This window comes from Platichthys flesus, chromosome 2 (genome assembly GCF_949316205.1).
Source record: "Platichthys flesus chromosome 2, fPlaFle2.1, whole genome shotgun sequence".
In the NCBI taxonomy this organism is placed as follows: domain Eukaryota; kingdom Metazoa; phylum Chordata; class Actinopteri; order Pleuronectiformes; family Pleuronectidae; genus Platichthys; species Platichthys flesus.
The window spans coordinates 10366970-10385221 of NC_084946.1; the positions used below are offsets into that span (position 1 = coordinate 10366970).

Here is an 18252-nt window from a genome sequence, read left to right on the forward strand (position 1 = left end):
AGGTAAGGGCAATGCTTCATGTCGATGAGTGTCCTCACAACTGTAAAGAAGCATGCATGTGTGTGTGGGTGTGTGCACAGTCACAAAAGCTAACTTTAACAGCTTCCCCAGGCTAGAATTAGTTCTTCAATGTCAGCAGAAAGGAGCAGGATCAGGCACTCCTGCTGCTCAAGGGTTACTGTGTCTGACAGCGACCAGCCTTGGGTCTGAGGAGAAAAACAAACTAGGGACTTCACAGTTTGTTTTTCTAATTTCTAATAACACTTTCAAACACAGAATCTGACCCACGGTCCTGATGTTGTTGTTTTTTGCAAACGCACAGCAGAGCTCTGCAGAGCTGCACAAAGAAACACGCAAAGCACAATCATATCCCTCTTGAAGCAATGTGCGTGTGTCTAATGCGTGCATGAGGTGCAGGAGCTGACAGTGGCTGAGTGGAAAGTGACAAACTGGAACAGGTTAACACGTTGAGACCAATCCGGAGCGGTGGGGCCGTGAGGCAGCGGCTGTAGTCCCTCCCCGGCTCACAGTGCGCGCAGGGAGTCCGGGCTGCTAAATGCTCCGGCCTCAGAGGGACGATGGTGGAGGGCTGGTAAAGATGGCGGCGGCGCTCTCCGAGGATGGGAGGTACGGACTAAATTGTGGCCAGCAGAGCGCCGACAGAGTCACCGTACTGCACGTCAAGCTGACCGAGACCGCCGCGAAAGCCATAGAGAGCTACCAAAACTGTGGGGTGAGTGAAGCGGGACCTTCCCAGGGTTTTTAATACGAGGCGGAAGAGTCGGGACCGCTCGGGCTGACACGGCTCGACTCAAGCCGGGGAAGCCCGACTGCCACGCACAGCTAATGCTAGGAAGTTAGCTAAGCTGGTGACAGAGCGACTCTCTGCTTGTTTTTATTCCTTATTCGTGTTTTGTGTCCGTAAATAAAAACACGGGGGAAGGTACACGAGACTTTCGCCTTCTCTCCGGACCTGGTTTTACGAACTGACACGGGTTATTTAGCGCAGAGAAGCGGTTGGTAAAGTTAGACGCTGCGGCTAGCTTGTGTTAGCTCTGCTGGCCAAGTCCATTTTCTTTTTATCCTTCTTCCCAAACGTGACTTTAACCAAACTATGAAAGTGGAGATTTCGGTAAGATGAGAGTTTAACTCACCAGCTCGGGGAACTGACGTTGAGTTTAATTCACCGAGGTTGTTAGCGACCTCACCAATTATAGCTAATGTAAGTTTACTAGCAAGTTAGTGGCCTTAATTCAATCATGTCTGACGAGCTAGTTCACCAGCTGGTTGAAAAGTTGTGGTCATTCCTTAAATCAAACATTACAACCTAGCACGCACATCTTGGGTTTATTGGAGCTCCTTTTATTTTAAATCTTTATTTTTTAAATGTTGCATTCAACCGAGCTTCCACAGTGTAGCTACACAGGATGTGAGCCATTTATTTCTGTACGTGCTTGACAAATTTCGGAATTTTGTAAGCGGGTTGTTTCTGAACAATCAATTATTTTAAAACGAGCACAGTACGCACATTGGCTCAAATGGTCGCTTCTGGTCCAAATTAAAGATGTTGGTGTACTTTTTAAGGTCTCCACAAACCAGCTCGTCTAATGTTCGGCACGTCGACTCCACTCACTGAGGAGCCTTTGTGCCAAGAGGACACTGCATAACTGGGCAGATTAAATATAATTTGTTAATCTGGAACTGCACAAATGGCGTAATCTCGTAGAGGTGCCACACAGGTGAACTAATCTGGAGAGAGGTCCCTGCAGCCCTGAGTCGACTAGGGCCGAGTTACCTGACCTCAACTCTGCCAACAACAACGCTCTTACATAACTGTGACAAGGCCCAGGTCTCCAATAGGGTCTGATACACTGTAGCTAGGCATGTTCAGAAGTCTATGCCACAGCTTTTTATGGCATGGAGCATGTGTGTCTGTATGTATGCCACACACACACACAACCCCCCACCCCACGTATGTGAAAGCTCTTCTCCATGTCAGCCCCGTGTAATTCATCAGATGCCCTCAGAGGAACCCCTCATTTGAAATGTGGATATAAAACCTGATTTCAAATGATAATTTCAGCTTTCTGTCCCTGGGCGACCTGAGTCATCATGAAGTTGAAGGAATCATTTTGTGACAGCCTTTTTGGATGTGGTAATGTTGGTCTGTACGCTGCATTGAGCGGCAGCCTGCCACCTCTTGCTGACTGAGCAGGCAAAACTGCCTGCTTTTTGTTTCTGTCTCCCTCTCAGTAATGTGTGCTGTAGCTCAACCAGTCATCGAACTATGGAAGCTGGCTATCTTTGTCTTTCTGTGGTGATGTGAAATGTGATCAGAACTCTGTGTGTGGGGACTGGTTGGTGTGTGTGAGTGTATGGCTAGTGGGGGAGGGAGTCAGTCAGTGGCATGAAGTAGCCTAGCTTGAACTTCCATAACCTAGTTAAAGTGTACATTCTATCCTGAATGGTTTGCATGGTGTTTCATGTATGAGTTGGTAAGCATGTCCAGGAATGCAGAGAAGCTGTTCTTAATAAAATGCACATTCCACTTAAACCGGTTGACGTTTTTCAGAGGTTTATGAATCCGTTCTTCTGTCGGCTTCATGCTTGTGTACAAGTTAGGAGTCCTGTGCTTTCCTGTCCAAATCTCTAACTACGCCAGAGCTGCCACAGCGTAATTGTGACTGTCAACTCCATTTTCAAGTAACTACCAGCACAGACCTGCAAACCCTCACAGCGTTCACAAATCTCTGCTGTTTGACTCATGTCCAAATTCCAACATTTGTGGCCAGATAAAAACCAACAGTTTTACCTTCCTGCGACCTAAGAAGACGCAGGTGAAGCTGACTCATGTGGTCCCTGTGTAGATTTAAAAACTTAAGCTTTCAGGCACTGCTGCCAGTGGACGGTCATTAAGTGTCTGTGGCTGATCTACCTCTGGATTCTGCAGCACCACTGGTCAGGCACTGGTTCTTTTATTGTTTTATTTGTCACATTGAGCATGAGAAATGAGTGTCTGCCTCACCATTGTTCAGTGCAGCAGAACTTTACGGTGCCTATTTACAGTGCATCAGACTATAGCAGAAATAATTTGATTTGTTTTTTTATTGATCAATAGAACAATAACATCCCCATTTTGAATAGCTGATTATCAAGGATCCCTTTTATTTAAGTCTAAAATCCAGTAATCTAACATTTCAGTCTTAACATTTCTTAACCTCTTGCATATGATTGTGACGAAGTTAAAAAAAATAATAAAAGAATTGGATATGAAGTTATTGTTGAATTACTTTTATACGATTGCATCCGTGGCATTAGATTTAGGAAAAACATTTTTACTGGTCAGGCTGTAACAAAACTCAAAAGCAAAACCAAGCTGGAACCAATCACCAGTAATGTAAACTGTGAAGCCTGGTCAGAATTAATCAGCACTTTAGGCCAGTGTCCAGATGTGTTGACTAACATGGCCTCTACTTTCATCTAAAAATAGCGACTTCTAGAATTAATAAGTTAATATTGTGTCAGTTAATGCTTCTTTCATTTAATGTAGGAAAGCGCATGTTCATCAAGGTCTTAGTGGAGAACAGAACATGTAGTGCTTGTTGAAACCTGCTGAAGATTTACATCTTAACCTGAATCCTGCTTCACCTGTTGCAAGAAAATGCTCAACTTTGAAAATTGTGGCAGGTAGTCAGGAAAACAATCCATAATGAAAGCACACATTCACACAGCTCTGTGTAGTCATGTTCAGTTGAATGGCAATGAATTACTCATTTACTTTATAAATAATGCTGGATTTTCCTTCATATCCTTTGCACTTTTTGCCAATATGGAAATTAAATGGGTTTTAAAAAAAAGTATTAAATATAATTTATTGAAACCTAATAATCATTTAAATCCTTTTTCAAATAAAAATGCAAAATCTCAATAGTGAGGATTTGTAAATTTGTCAATTCTGTATGGTAAATTTCGGACTGGTGGTTAGAATGAACATTTTAGCATCCCCTTTGGCTGTAGAGAGTTGTATATGCCACATTTAGCATTTATTCGGTCAGTTAGTTCAATAATTACTAAAGTAGTCTTTAGCTGAATCAATAAAGCATCATACACACACACATCCTCAGTTTATGTCCTTGGCATGACTGTTAACTGATTTACAGCCCGGTCAGAATGAGGGAGATTGTTTGTCTGTCTGCTCCGCCGGCTCTTCAGGTTTACTCTTTTCGCATAAACTGCCCTTTTCTTTCTCACAGACATCGAAGGTATGTGCATGTGAGCCGTCATGTAGCTGTTAGGTATAGTTTTTACATCATGTTTAAGTGCTCTAACTTTAATAGAATGTAAAGGTGCAGTCAGCTTTTGTCAGTGCTTGTTTCGAGGTATGCTTGGTCTAATGGGACCCCAGGTCTATGCTGTTCTACACCCACATTTTTATTTCTGAAAAGTAAATGGTGTAACATGTTTTACACCACAATTTTGTTATTATAGTAAAGTGGAGCTGTTTGTTAACTAGCCAACTAGTATTGCTCTCCATGCATCCCTTTTTACATTTACAGTGACTGTTCAAATAAACTGTTGCTTCTTCTACCTTTCAGAATGTACCTTCTTCACGGCCAACAATACAATTCAAGGGACTCCAAGGGGTAAGTCCTTTTACCTGTTTTGGAATGGGTATAACCCAAATTCTGTTTGTGATCGTGAGATGATAGATTCATTTAGTATGACTAAGTTATTTATATATTCATAAGGCCAAAAAGTGAAAAAATACAGTAAGTTTGCTTAAAAAATACAGTATTAAAATGGCAACAACACAGTCCCCGGAACTTTCCCCACATTGTCCTTCTTACCTATACCAATGCGGTTAATACAGGGTACGTTCTGTTAAGAAGATGACAGGAATTTGGCTGACAGTTTAACTAGCTCTGGAAGATTACCACTTCTTCACTGCTCTTAAAAACTACTTGCCATGGGCAGTACAGCAGAACTGCTGTTTTTAAAAAGGCCTAGAAGTGATTTTCCGGGCAAAGAAAATTGCAGTTTTATCTTGGTAAAACTGACATCAGTAGTTTAATTTGGTAATTTAGTTGTAGGAAACTAGTTGCACTGATTGTATTCAACAATGAATATGACTCGCATACAGCCTCTCCTTAGCTGCTGAGATCTCAGATCTTCCTGGCTCATGATAACTCCTATATTTACGTGGAGACAGTATGTGAAGCTATGGAACATTTTAACGCTGAGGAGAAGCCCCAGGCCAGGTTTGAAAATGGTTAACACTCGATTGGGTTAACCAATCTCGATTGGGTTAACCAATCAAGTGTATTTGATAATCAAACTCAGCTCAAGTTATTTCTTAGGAGTGCATATATACTACAAGTTGTTATTCTTCATTTATATGTGAATTTTCTTTTTCACAGCGCATTAAAATTCCCAAAACCAATTCCTCGTCTGACACCTTCAACAGTTTTGATTTCTACCTGTCTAATGTGGGCAAAGACAACCCTCAGGGAAGCTTTGAGTGCATCCATCAGTATGTGTCAAGGTAATGGTAATCACTGGTCAGCTGAATCATCTGTTAACCGTCTTAACCACACGTTGCTGGAACGTAATCCCTCTCTGCCTCACATTTCTCTCTCATACTCCCTTTTTGTCTCCAGCTCAGGGGCCTCACACCTGGCATTGTTGGCAACAGTACAGGACAAGGTCACAGTGTGCGCCACAAATGACTCCTACCAGGTGACCCGGGAACGCATGACCCAGGCTGTGGAGGATACACGTGAACGTGGGACCAAAGTCATCAAACCCGGGGGCCAGTTCATAGGTAAGGCAGTCACGGAGGTCTCCCTTATCTTCAACTGTCACAAACAGATGCCAAGTTGTATCCCAGCTCACCAGCCCAGCTTTCCATTCACCTCTCAGCACCTCTCCTCTCTTTTCAGACTCGGCCCCTCTTTTAGGGACTGAATAGGTGAAAGCTGACAGCCTCAATCTATTCACAGCCAGTATTGCAACTGACTGAGCCATTATGCCTTTTCAGCCTTTTCCAGATTATCAGGCTCACTGATAAGGGCCAAACATGTCGTATGACGTTTTGTCTGTAACATAGATATATAACTCGCCAAAATAACACGCTAAATGGCGAAAATGACTAGAGTATATATCCCAGCACTTAACATCACTTGCAACGATTCAGGACTTGTTTCCCTTATACTTGATGAACATAAGTGCATGTCAAACACTTTCCTGTCTGTTTGAGTCACACAAGCTGGACAGAAAAGTTAATATTTGATGATCTAATTTGGCTTCACTCTCTCTCTCCAACCTCACTCGTATATCTTATCCAACTCGGTGCAGGTCAAGCAGAGGATGTGCAACAGAACAAAGTGCTGATGTAATGTCTTGAGCTAAATGTGTTTTAAACTTTCCTTCCGTTCTGCTTTATTTTCAGCATCTGGGTATTGTAACTTTCAAATCTCTGACCATATGGAAACAGTTTGGATGTTAAAGATCTTTTAAACAACTCAACAAAACAGAATTCAAAATATGTTGTGTAACTTACAACTAGGTATGCATATTATACAGTTAATCGGCTACTTTTATTGTAAACATATTGGATTAAAGGGCACCAACAAAAGTAGACAATCTTCATGGGGGCTTTCTGCTTAAAATGTCTGTTAAGCATAAAAATGAATGAATAAAGTTTCAGCCTTAGAGTAAGTCTATATGCACAGTGGAACGTTTCTAGTTTCATATATAGTCAAGATGCTAATGAATGTAAAGATACCATAATCTGTTTGATACTTGCAAGTCAAATAGAAACCTCAAAGCTGCGACAACCTGTGGTCACTGTTTATTCATATATAGATGTCTCTGTTATGAACATCCTGACTGTTCTAAAAGTATCTCACAATTAATAAGTTATCAATGGTAACTATATCATATGACAGCCAGTTAGTTAGTTATTGTCGCAGACCGAAGTTAAGCTCCGTTCACTAAACGTCTGATGCAATTTCACAATTTAAAATCTCCTCGGGCCTGTTTTTCTTGGCTTTGGGGATCGATTTGCATACACTGCCCCAGATAGAAACTGGGAAACGAAAGGAGCCGCAGAGAAAAGGGGTGGAACAGGAGCTTGTAGCAGCTGGTTTTGCACGAGCACCCTATTTACGAATGCAAGGTGGACTTTAGTTTCTGGTTTTCACAGGCTCTTAATTTCAGGCAACAGCCCCTAACGTGTTTTTTTTTTTCTTTTACCTTGTGTGTTTGAGAGCTGCACAACAGTTGTCTTTACAAAAGCTGTGGCACTTAACATTCTAAGCTACTTCCCTCTTGAACTCTATATGTTCTATATGTTCTAATATAGACTGACTATTTCTGAAGGAGGAAACTTAATTACTTAAGCTTTTCACCTGCAGCAATCTGTCACTGGCCTGTCAACAGTATCTGAGAGCCTACGCCTCTTCACCCTGCGCCTAAATTTCTTTTTGACATGGATGGTGTTGGGGGGTACTTTTTCCTTACTCTTCCTACCTCTAACGTTAATCTCTTAAAGAGCTTCAAAATGTCATAATGACCCTGACGCAGATATAGAAATGTGCAGGCGCCCTGGCTAAGCACATGGCTCAGCTTCACAGAACAGAGGCCTTGAAACAGAGACTCACAGTTCGGTGTGTAGTTTGGTGAGGGATCCTGTTTCTTGTGACTGATGCTTTAACATGAGTTCATTTGAAGCCCTCTTCACTTCAAGAACTCTAAAGGTAACTGGCAGGATAAAATCAGGTAGTTTCTGCACGGAATTTGTTTATATTAAGATGTTAGGAACAACTCTTAATTTAGCCTCTTTTAACCTGAAGAACCAATTACCAATGTTTATTTTCTCCGCCAAGGAGGTTTTGTTTCCCCTGCATTAGTTTGTTTGTTAGTTAACGGGATTACTCAAACTGCTCAGCCCATTACTAATAAGATCTCATTGAGGGGTGGGGCATGATCCAAGAAGATGCATTCCATTTTGGTGCTGATCTGGAGGTGAATTCAGAAAAGGGAATTTAATTTTTTTTCACATTTTGAGATGGACATTCATGGATTTCTCAGAATATATACAATAAATAATTATAATATATAATTTGGTTCAGAGCCAAAGACAAATCTTTATCTATCGAATTTAAATGTGGTTTCATATTGGGCCTTGGTGGAGGCAAGCGCTCTACTCAGTACCATTCTCGGATGAAAATAGGTTTGACTTAGTCATTTCAATGCGATCTCATTTGCCTGCAGTTTCATGCTACATATCCTGGTTGGACAGTACATATTTGCAGGTGCATATGTGTAGGTCAGTATCAATCAGTCAGTTGAAGATGGTACAAAGGAAAGTTGAGCAAATTCCTGCCAGAACTGTCCAAATGTTAGAACAATGTATGATTATTCGCTGCATTGTAGAGAAGATCAATGTTGCCTTTACCATCTTTCCCTAGGAAAACGAGTCCATATCCGTAAGCCTGCAATATCAAACACAGAGATGGTCCCCGAACGCAAGCGCTCCACACCCATCAACCCAGCCAACACTATTCGCAAGTGCCTTTCCAATAACCCTGTCTCCCAGCGGCCGTTCAGGGACCGCCTCATCCACCTGCTGGCACTGAGGCCCTACAAGAAGCTGGAAGTGCTCGCCCGTCTGCAGCGGGATGGTATCAACCAGAAGGACAGAACCTCACTGGGGACAACCTTGCAACAGGTACTGTGAGGCGTCTTGTGTGGGTTGTTTTTTTGCTATATATTCCTAAATATCCAGGCATCTTCGAAGGGAAGCATAAACTCATCCTCTTTATACCTTTACTAAAGTTTATATTTAGGCTTTTGACGTGTAGATAGGTTCTTTAAGTGTCTAATTGGATCCCTAAGCACATTTCACTCTTCTTCAAGATGAGATTGAGGTTACTAATCTGTAGGAGAAAATCTGCTTCATTATATAAAGGCTTCATTTAGTTAGAAAAAAGACACCTCCCACTTGATCGTTGAACATTATTTGCCTTCCCAGATGTTTGCACAGGAAATGTGAAGTTTCTTTTCATGTTTTCTATATATGTTCTGTCATTGTTTAACTTTAAATGTGTGTGTGTGTCCACAGGTGGCCAACCTGAACCCCAAAGACAACACATACTCCCTGAAGGACTTTATTTATCGTGATGTCCAGCGAGACTGGCCTGGTTACTCTGAAGATGAGAAGACCCAGGTGGACCGGATCCTAGCTCGGTAGAGAAAACGACCGTTTATAGCTTAAAGACATACTTTTTTAAACATAACATTTAAATTGGTAATACTTGAATTTAAAATTAAAGTGATAGTCTACACCCTGGGGGTAGAGGTTGTCTTTACCTTCACACAGTTAAGCTTATGTCAGTCTGAAACAATGTTGGTTACAGTGGAACAGACTTGTTAATGGGAAAGTACTCATGTAATGCACAGGTAGGTTTTATGCTTGCAATAATAATAATCAACTGTCATTGCAGTTTTTGTGACGCACTGTTGTCATGTTCAACAAGGTTTCTAATTTTGACGACTCCCACATGAAGCTGCTCCATTAGTTAATTCATATTTAAGTGTACCTCATGTCCAAACCGCAACAGTTCAACATTGCACTTCCTTGGGCCCTTGGTAATACACATGCCAGTTTGAAGCAGATGAGATGAACAGCCACGCACAGACAGACAGTGATAGCTTGAATTGGTAGATAGATGTTTGCTAGCTCCAGTTTTATTTGTCTGGCTGGCCAGAAGGGGAGGCTATATATTACAATTTTGTTTCTGTTCCCAACTTACTCCACTCTTCCTTTCTTTAACAGCAAATTAGGTCTTCCCACCGAGACACTGTCATCAAGCAGTTCTCCCAAAGACGGGGCCCCCACATCCCCCCAGGTATCTTTACAAATTGACACCAAGTCCCACACCTGCAGCGAAGTATGACCCTTTCAGCTAAATTCTGGGTATTGTTTTCTGACAGAAACGGCCGCCAGACTTTGACTTCATCGACCCATTGGCACCCAAAAAAGCCCGCATCTCACACCTCAGCAATCGAGGGCCAGCTGCATCTTCATCCTCCTCCTCTGACCGCCATGAGGATGAGGGCAGCCCCAGCTCTAAACGCTCGTCCCTACCCTCCATCACCTCGGGCCCTCCCACTCATCTCCCCATTTCCTCCCACCCTCCCGCACCCTCTCACCAGCAGCCCAGCCCGGCCTCCAACACCAACTCTCCAAGCACCCCGGAGGGCTGTGGTACCCAGGATCTGCCCATGGACCAGAGTTCCTCTTGTAGAGACCCTTCACCCAGCCCCTTCCCCTCTGATAGGACCCTGCAGGACCGATTTCTTCAACCGGTCCCAATTCCAAGAACAGCCTCCTCCCCCAGCCCTCCTCCCCGCACCTCACTCACAGTTACCTCCACTGTCATCACCAGCCCTCCTTTGTCCAGCAGCATCAACAAGAAGGTCAAAAAGAAATCCAAGAAGCACAAAGACAAGGATCGGGAGAAGGACAAAGGGAAACGGGTGGAACGAGACAGCAGTAGTCCTCCCAGTGTGACGCTGCTGGCAGAGGAGATACCTAAAGCCAAAAAGAAACGCAGTGCTGAGGAGGACAAGAGAGAAGTTATCGAAAAACATCCTCACAAAGATCAAGGTTTGTTTCTAGCTCATTCATATCTGCATAATCATACTTCCCAAGAACAACCATAGCAGCTCTTTCATTGCATGTGTAGTAGAGCTTTGTATTGCAACTGATCAATCAATTAAATTCTGATCTTTACGGTCAATTAGTTTCAGTTACCATTTGGAGTCCACATTAATTCAGTTTAAAATATTTCAGTTATAAAGCAGAGTTTGCTTGGATTTAAAAGAGATTCTCAGAATTGTTCAAACAGCTTCTAACATAAAATGTTAAAGGTTACATTAAGTATGGCCTAGTCAGCAAAGCGGAATAACCATGTATGGATCTTCAATGTAATATAAACACCTGTCAAATCACCCGTCAGCTAGTTTGAATGAAACGTGCGTAATGTGAACATCACTCAAACCCCTGGAAAAGCTTCTGTGCAGTCACCTGCAGTGGATGGGAAGAGAAACAGCCAAAAGTATGAGTGAGGCAATGCTCAACATCTGCTCACAGCCTGGACCTTTATACTTTACAGAATGTTTATATGTTGTATATCAACAATGAATTATATTTAATGGAGAGGGGTTTTCATACTGACAATCCCACAGAGAATTAACAGGACTCCTATGGATCATACAAGCCTCATGTAGCTAATTGTTCAGCCCACAGTTGACTTGCAGGAGAAGATAACTGTAATTGGCAAACCAGCTCCGATAAACGCAGTGTGCACCACCACCTGCTTATCAGATAGCATACAAACGGAGTTGATAACCTTGACATTGAGATGTCTTAATATTTTTGCAGTTTTAGAACATAGGACAAGATGGAGAATATCCCTTGCATGTTCTAGAGCACTTATTAATGCCTACCACCAGTTGATGTTGGTGAACAACTCGAAAGAGTGTTTCCTCTCCTCCAGAAAAAATACAAACCTACATTTAGTAAATAAGCCTTTCATGTAGTCTAGCATAGGTGAAAGCATTGTGTGTGTGTGTGTGTGTGTGTGTGTGTGTCAGTAAATCAAGCAGCATTGGCATGTCTTGTGACTGACACACCTCCTCTGTCCGACTTTTCAGACAGTTTATCTTTCAGACTTTGGATTGTTGTTCACTAGGTTTCAGTGTTTATCTCAGCTCTGTATTTTACAGCCTGACCATCTTCCTTGATAACACTGACACACTGGCTTGATATTAGCTTTCCTCTCTTTGGCTTTTAGATCTGGTTGACCTGACATTAAAATGCTGTGGTTGTTATTGTGACACTCTGCTTCCTCATAGTCTGTGTTTTGATTACTGTCTCTTTTTTTATTTAATTATAGTTATGACTTGACTTTTCCTCGTCACGCTGCAGATTTTACCAGCTGTCTGTTGGTGATAGATTTGACTACACTTGTTATGGCGGTTGAGTTTGGGTTTCACTCATCAAAGCAGTTGCTGACTGTCAAATATTTGAGATCAGTTTATTTAACTACAGTGTTAATACCAGATATTATGTATGTAAATTCATCTGTGTAACACCAACTAGCAAAGCAGGACAGAAAAATTGTAGGTGCTAAATTACCGTGCATTGTCTTTTAAAAATCATTATACTGATATGTTTAATAATTACTAATACAGCAAAATATCTTTTATGATATTTCACATGAATTGGATTCTTTAGTGTCCTTAGCATATTTGGCATATTTGTCTGACATGAAGTCAAAATCATAATCGCAAATCATATACAAATAGTATCCATTTAAAAAGCCTCCAAGACCCACTGTCCACTTTAGTTTAGTGTGACACGTACTGATAAATGAAAATAATTTCTTGACTATTATATATTTTGGCTGTTGATCATGCAGCTAAATAGTCATCCATCTTTGCAGAGTGTTGATACTGTGTATTATGGATGTATATTTAGACTCGTACACGTTTCTCTTGTCCTCGCAGACTCTTCTGACAAAGAGATACCGGTCCAGTCCACTGAGTTCTCCTCCACTATTGAGATGCCTGACTATGTAGTGTGAGTAAACTTCCTCTTTTCCACATTGTGACCCTCTTGACCTTTTTCAGACCTCATTTCTTCAGTCAACAAGATATGAAAACACATTGAGAAATATCTGTCTGTCATTAAACAAGATGGTGATAAAAGACACATCTGAGAATTAAAGGGGACATATTGTGAAAATTTCACTTTTGTAATGCTTCTACACGTTAATTTGGGTATTTGGCATGTCTACCGTCCCAAAAACTATGGGAAAAAGCCGGGGGAGTCGGCTTGCGTTACAGCGTTAGCAAGCTGCTACCCGTAAGACATCTAAGTGGCCTAATAAACATGCCGATCATCGAGGCAGAGAACCCGGGTCACCCTTAAACGTTGACTCAACAGTGTGGAAGGATGCTGTTACAGACATTTCATTAAGACCCCAAGGAACCATATCAACTGTGGTAAAATGGGCATACGATGGGTCCTTTAAGATTCAGGAATAAAACCAGGTGTGTTGCGTTGGATTTGTGCAGTCTGTTGTTTTTCTTACATGGCTCCACGTGGACTGTTCTGTTCTTTCCCTGTCACAGGGACTTGATATCTGTTGCTTATCAGAAACAGAGAAGCTCAGCTGTTCTTAAACAGCAGTCCCAACTTTCGTCCAATTTTAATTTATTCCTTTTAGACGACTTTCTTCCTGCACATGACTCCTCATGAGCATGGGAAGACTTAATGAGCTTTTCTGTGTTCACAGGAAGTACATGCCCTTAGTGTCCATGGACCAGCGGCAAAGCTTCAAGGATGACTTTAATGCAGAGTATGATGAGTACCGCCTGCTGCACGCCCGAGTGGAGAGCATCACCCGCCGCTTTACCCAGCTGGACACCCAGTGCCGCAAGCTCTCGCCTGGCACCAAAGAATTCCAGGTCAGCTTAACAGTTGGCTTCTACATTCTTTTTACCCTGTTAAAAGTTTGTTTTTAGTAGTTTTTCCTTACTCTTGTTGAGGGTTTAGGGCAGAGGATGTCACACCTTGTTAAAGCCCTATGAGACAAATTGTGATTTGTGAATATGGGCTATACAAATAAAATTTGATTGAATAGTATCTATGAGTTTGCATTAAACATTCAAACCTAGTGAACTCTTATTTTGAATTTTACAGAAAGTGCAAGAGGAAGTCTTGAAAGAGTACAAAAAGATGAAACAAGTAAGTACTTACACGGACGCTTGTCTGTTTATGATTAGGTTTTGTTTTTATCGACCACAGCAGGAGCTGCTGGGGGATGATGACTGTGGTCTGATCTTTTGTGAACGTTTGTTTTACAGCACAACCCCAACTACCACGAAGAGAAACAGCGTTGCGAGTACCTGCACAACAAGTTGGCTCACATCAAGCGGCTAATAGCTGATTTTGACCAGCGCAGAGCCCAGGCCTGGTGCTGAGAGCATGGCACACAACGTCTTCACTAATCAGTATTGAGAACGGAGTGTTGAACCAGGAGGGGGCGTTCTACCGGCTCTTGTTTTTGAACACCTCTTCTGTTACTGCCTCCTCGATACCCCCACCCCTCCTTCCCCCTTTCATTCTGCCCCCCATCCTTTTTCATTCCTTCCTCCTTTTCCGATCTTTGATTCCACAGGTTTCATTGTTGCCTGAGTTCTTAAAAATCTCACTTTTAATTTTCACCCCTCCCCCGTCCTTTGCCTTCTCAATGAGCTCTTCTTGAAATTCAAACCACTGGACCAGTGGAAGGAGCTGCCTGCATGTGTGAAGGTTTTGGGGGAAATAAACTTAAACTCTTCTAACTTTTGAAGGACTTATCCTGAAGCAAAAAAAAGAACAAAAAGTATTTTTGAGCATCAGAGAAAATATTAACATGTATTTAAGTAAAAAAGAAAAGAGAGGGAGATCTATTTATTTTGAGACTCGCAGTGCAGAAGACGAGTCCACAGATGATATATTGTTTAACTTTTCTTGAAAACAATGCAAAAAAATTTACAGCGGCCTTATGTGTTTTGACTTTGTGAAGCCATTTTGCACGCTAGATTAATTATGTCTTCTCATTAGGCAAAGACGTCTCTCCTGGCTCATTTCCTGTCTCCTTACACGAAACTGGTGGATAACATTTTAACACATCTGACGTTTCCTAGTTCGAGGCTTAAACGGCAGGAAATGAGACAGGACAGAGATATCTCTAGAGCCGAGTGAGACGCATCAACAGTATGTGTGCATGGATTGTAAATTTAGCTGTAATGACCACAAGGTGGTGGGTGGGGTGAATAAATGGAGTATGATCCCTCCCATCAGTGGAGGGCAGTATTCCCTGCACCAACAGTGTTTAATGTGCACGGTGCATTATGGGTGCCTTAAGGTGTTTACACTCGAATATGTCGAGTTGGGCCGACCCTTAGGGGCCACAGTCGACACAAAGGAACTACAACTGCCTGGAAACAGGTGTGTGTGTGCGTGTTTGTTTGTCTGTGTGTATGTGTGTGACTGACGGAGCGAGCGAGAGCAGTTATGGAAGGAAGGGCTGTTAGGTCTGGAACGAATGTTACAAATTGTCTGTGTGTATGGTTGTGCATTATTTGGAGTGACAGAAAAAAAGTGAAAAGTGGAGAAAAAGTGAGAAATATGAAAAACAACAACAAAAAAAAGCTGCTACAGTGTTGAAACCAGCCAGAGCACTCAGGATCACCCTGGCTGGAGTAACAGTACCTGATCTTAACTGAGGAGACGTAGAAGATCCTTGTTTTCCAGATTGTTTCAAATGTAAAAACCTGGAAAGGACCACGGCTGCCTCTTCAGCTTTATCCTGCGGCAAACAGTCTGTGTTTTCTGTTCTAGAAAGCAGCAGAAACTTGTCATCCACCACAGGACTTAAATCTGTGTCACGATGTTTCATTTATTTGACTCTCAAATAGAGTTGTGAAGGCGTTCAGAGTAACTTTTTTTTCTTTTTTTTTTTTCGTGTCAACATTGATGCAGATTTAGTTCAATCGGTGGGTGAATGACTTAATGTTTATTTCAACAAGGGAAAATTTGTTTACAAACCTGTGTTAAAATTGTTTGCCAAAAATTAAAGACTTTTTTGGTACAGTTTCCATGGAGTACAATTTCTGATTGGGGCTTAATTAAAAAAAGACACTAAGTACCTGAAGGAGTCACTGGAAAAATTAAAGACCCTTGAGTTTAGGGCTGTGAAGAGGAACGTAGTCCATATTCCCCCTAGAAATATTAACACTTCAGTTCCTTACTGGAAGTTTAGTATAAAATATGTCTGTGTCCTGTACTGGAAACAAAAAGTGGCACAAACTAGAGATTTAAGTTAATATTGGCCACATTCATTTCAAACTCATATTTTGGTTTGGGCATTTAGTCAAAGAGTCTGTCTCTGCAGTAGACATTCTGTTTTGATCTGCTGTCAGAATCAATTCAACGTGATCACAAACCCTGTTAAACTCGCTTGATGTCGTTCAAATTGATTTGGACATGAATATCAGCACTTTTATTTCGGGTGTGTCACAACAGCCAGTTAGAAAAATGTCCACAAGAGTTGAGACTCTACTTGAGATGCACACTTCACTCTGTCTGTGGGTCCAGGGTCGGTGTTTTGATCTTTTTGACTTGTTTTCCCTCTGTAATGGTCATTCCCAGAGTTAAGAGCATCGCAAAGGGCAACTGTGACAGAAAGAAGGCCGAGGTGTCTCACAAAGCCGTCAAAGCATTGTCCATTGCCTCTGTCCTCTCAGCCTTCCAATGATTTGTTTTAATCCAAAACAGTATCAGTTACAGTATCTTATCACAGTGGAAGGAAGTGAGAGAGAAAGAGGTGCTCCAGCTCTGCTCAGATGAGAGAAACCACTGAAAATCAAGTGAATTCTAAGTGATTTCTGATCCTTCCCAGCTGAAAATGTACAAGACATTTCAATAAAAAAAATCACAAGTTTAACCTGGAAAATGTCTCGTCTTTTTTTCACATCTTTTACAGTCATTTAAAGAAGCCACAATAATAATGATGTAGGATTGGAAGGCATTAGTAAGAACTGAGGTCAGCTGTCACATTATAATCCCTCCATCCTGACGTCAATGTCCTGCATACTGAGTCGGTCCTCCACAAAAAAGATTAATCACGATGTGGACATAGATCGGCATTTATTATTTCTTTACTTTCCTTTTGTCTTGAGGGATATCTACTGCTTTCATTTGCACACTGCTGGAACAAGACACTTCATAAAATGTTTGTTAAATTCTTTACAAAGGCACAGTATGCAACGTACTGCCACTAGGGGTCTCACTATCCAAACCTTACCTCAAAATTAAGATATATTTATTTATTTGTCCAAACACAAATGCACAGACATGCAAAGGCACACTCATGCAGGTAGGAAAATTTAAGCTCTGCTTTTAACCCATCTGGTGAAGGACACACAGAGCAGTGAGCGACCATGTACGGCGCACAGGGAGCAGATGTTAGGGGAGTAAGGTGCCTTGCTCAGGGGCACTAGACAGGATAGGGAGAATCCTCTTGGATTTTTGGAAAGATCAATCCAGGTTCGTCTTTTTGATGTTTCTCCGTGGTGTCGAACCAGAGACTAACTTTTCTGCCCATAGTCCAAGTTTCTGCTGGTATGATGGCAGTTGTCTCACTTCAGTCAATTTCTCCTGATCAGGGTTCCTTCAGTGTTGACTGTTCAGGAGGTCTTTACTTCATCATAAAGGTTTCACATGTCTCTCTGACAGACACATGACAGAGGAGCTGTGAGTAGATCTGCTAACGTTGGATTTGATTGTCTCATCATTTCAGATCCAAACATCGGAATGTCAACCTGTTTATCCTGTTCAAATAAATAATTTAAACTACCAAGATTTAAAAGCTCTAATGTACAAATGTGTCTTAAAACTGGACTAAAGAGTATTTTGACAGCTTTTAGCAGATGTGTATATGAGGACATTAGAAATAGATAAGATAAATACATTTATTGATCCCAAACACATGCCCAGTCACACTACATGCAGATGAGGGAAATTTGTCCTCTGCTTTTGACCCATCTGGTGAACATCGCAGGACTCACAGAGCAGTGGGCAGCCATGCACGGCGTCCATGGAGCAGATATTGGGGGGAATAAGGTGCCTTGCTCAGAGGCACCTAGACAGTGGGGGTAGGGAGAGTCCTCTTTGGACTTTTCGAAATGGACAAGGACTTACAGATGACATGATACACCTTAGTTAAACACAGGTGTTACTAATCACATTCATTGAGGCTCTGTCCAAATAGCCTTGTTGAATGTGATTAGTAACACCTGTGTTTACCTACTACTTCTTGTCAAAATGGCTGCCGTTGTGAGGCTCTATTGACGCGTTCCATTAAACCTCAGAGCTTGGAAAATCCGATCCCCGTGTCGGAAGTTGTAACTTGAACACCCCCCTCAAGTCGGATATCCACTCAGAAGGTCGGAGGAACCTCAGCACCCCCGATTTCAAAATCCCAGAAGGCCCCTCCGTAGATCAACAGTAGTGAAAGTTGTTGTTTCTACTTGTTATTAGAGTTATTATTCGTGAAATGCAGCGTAATGCGTTATTATAAACTGTTTTTTCTAACAATGGCTAGCTGGCTAACGTAAACAATGTTCCTGTGC

General features: G+C 41.8%; 1 protein-coding gene across 1 annotated transcript; it reads left to right on the forward strand.

Annotated features, from left to right (window-relative positions):
• Window positions 1-519: 519 nt before the first annotated feature.
• Window positions 520-16565, forward strand: ell2 (elongation factor for RNA polymerase II 2). Its single transcript, XM_062397850.1, has 12 exons — window positions 520-733; window positions 4596-4643; window positions 5418-5542; window positions 5658-5821; window positions 8472-8731; window positions 9125-9249; window positions 9839-9911; window positions 9997-10672; window positions 12577-12649; window positions 13368-13539; window positions 13775-13819; window positions 13939-16565. Exons 1-12 carry the CDS (start codon window positions 557-559, stop codon window positions 14053-14055), a joined length of 2055 nt encoding a protein of 684 aa, XP_062253834.1. The 5' UTR covers window positions 520-556; the 3' UTR covers window positions 14056-16565.
• Window positions 16566-18252: the final 1687 nt, after the last annotated feature.

What these genes read in the sequence shown, in the direction of transcription:
- ell2 (XM_062397850.1), top strand. Translation starts at nt 557, where the DNA reads ATGCTCCGGCCTCAGAGGGACGATGGTGGAGGGCTGGTAAAGATGGCG. An exon ending in AGAGCTACCAAAACTGTGGG is followed by an intron (nt 734 to 4,595) that starts GTGAGTGAAGCG and finishes TCTACCTTTCAG; the next exon opens with AATGTACCTTCTTCACGGCC. An exon ending in GAGATGCCTGACTATGTAGT is followed by an intron (nt 12,650 to 13,367) that starts GTGAGTAAACTT and finishes CTGTGTTCACAG; the next exon opens with GAAGTACATGCCCTTAGTGT.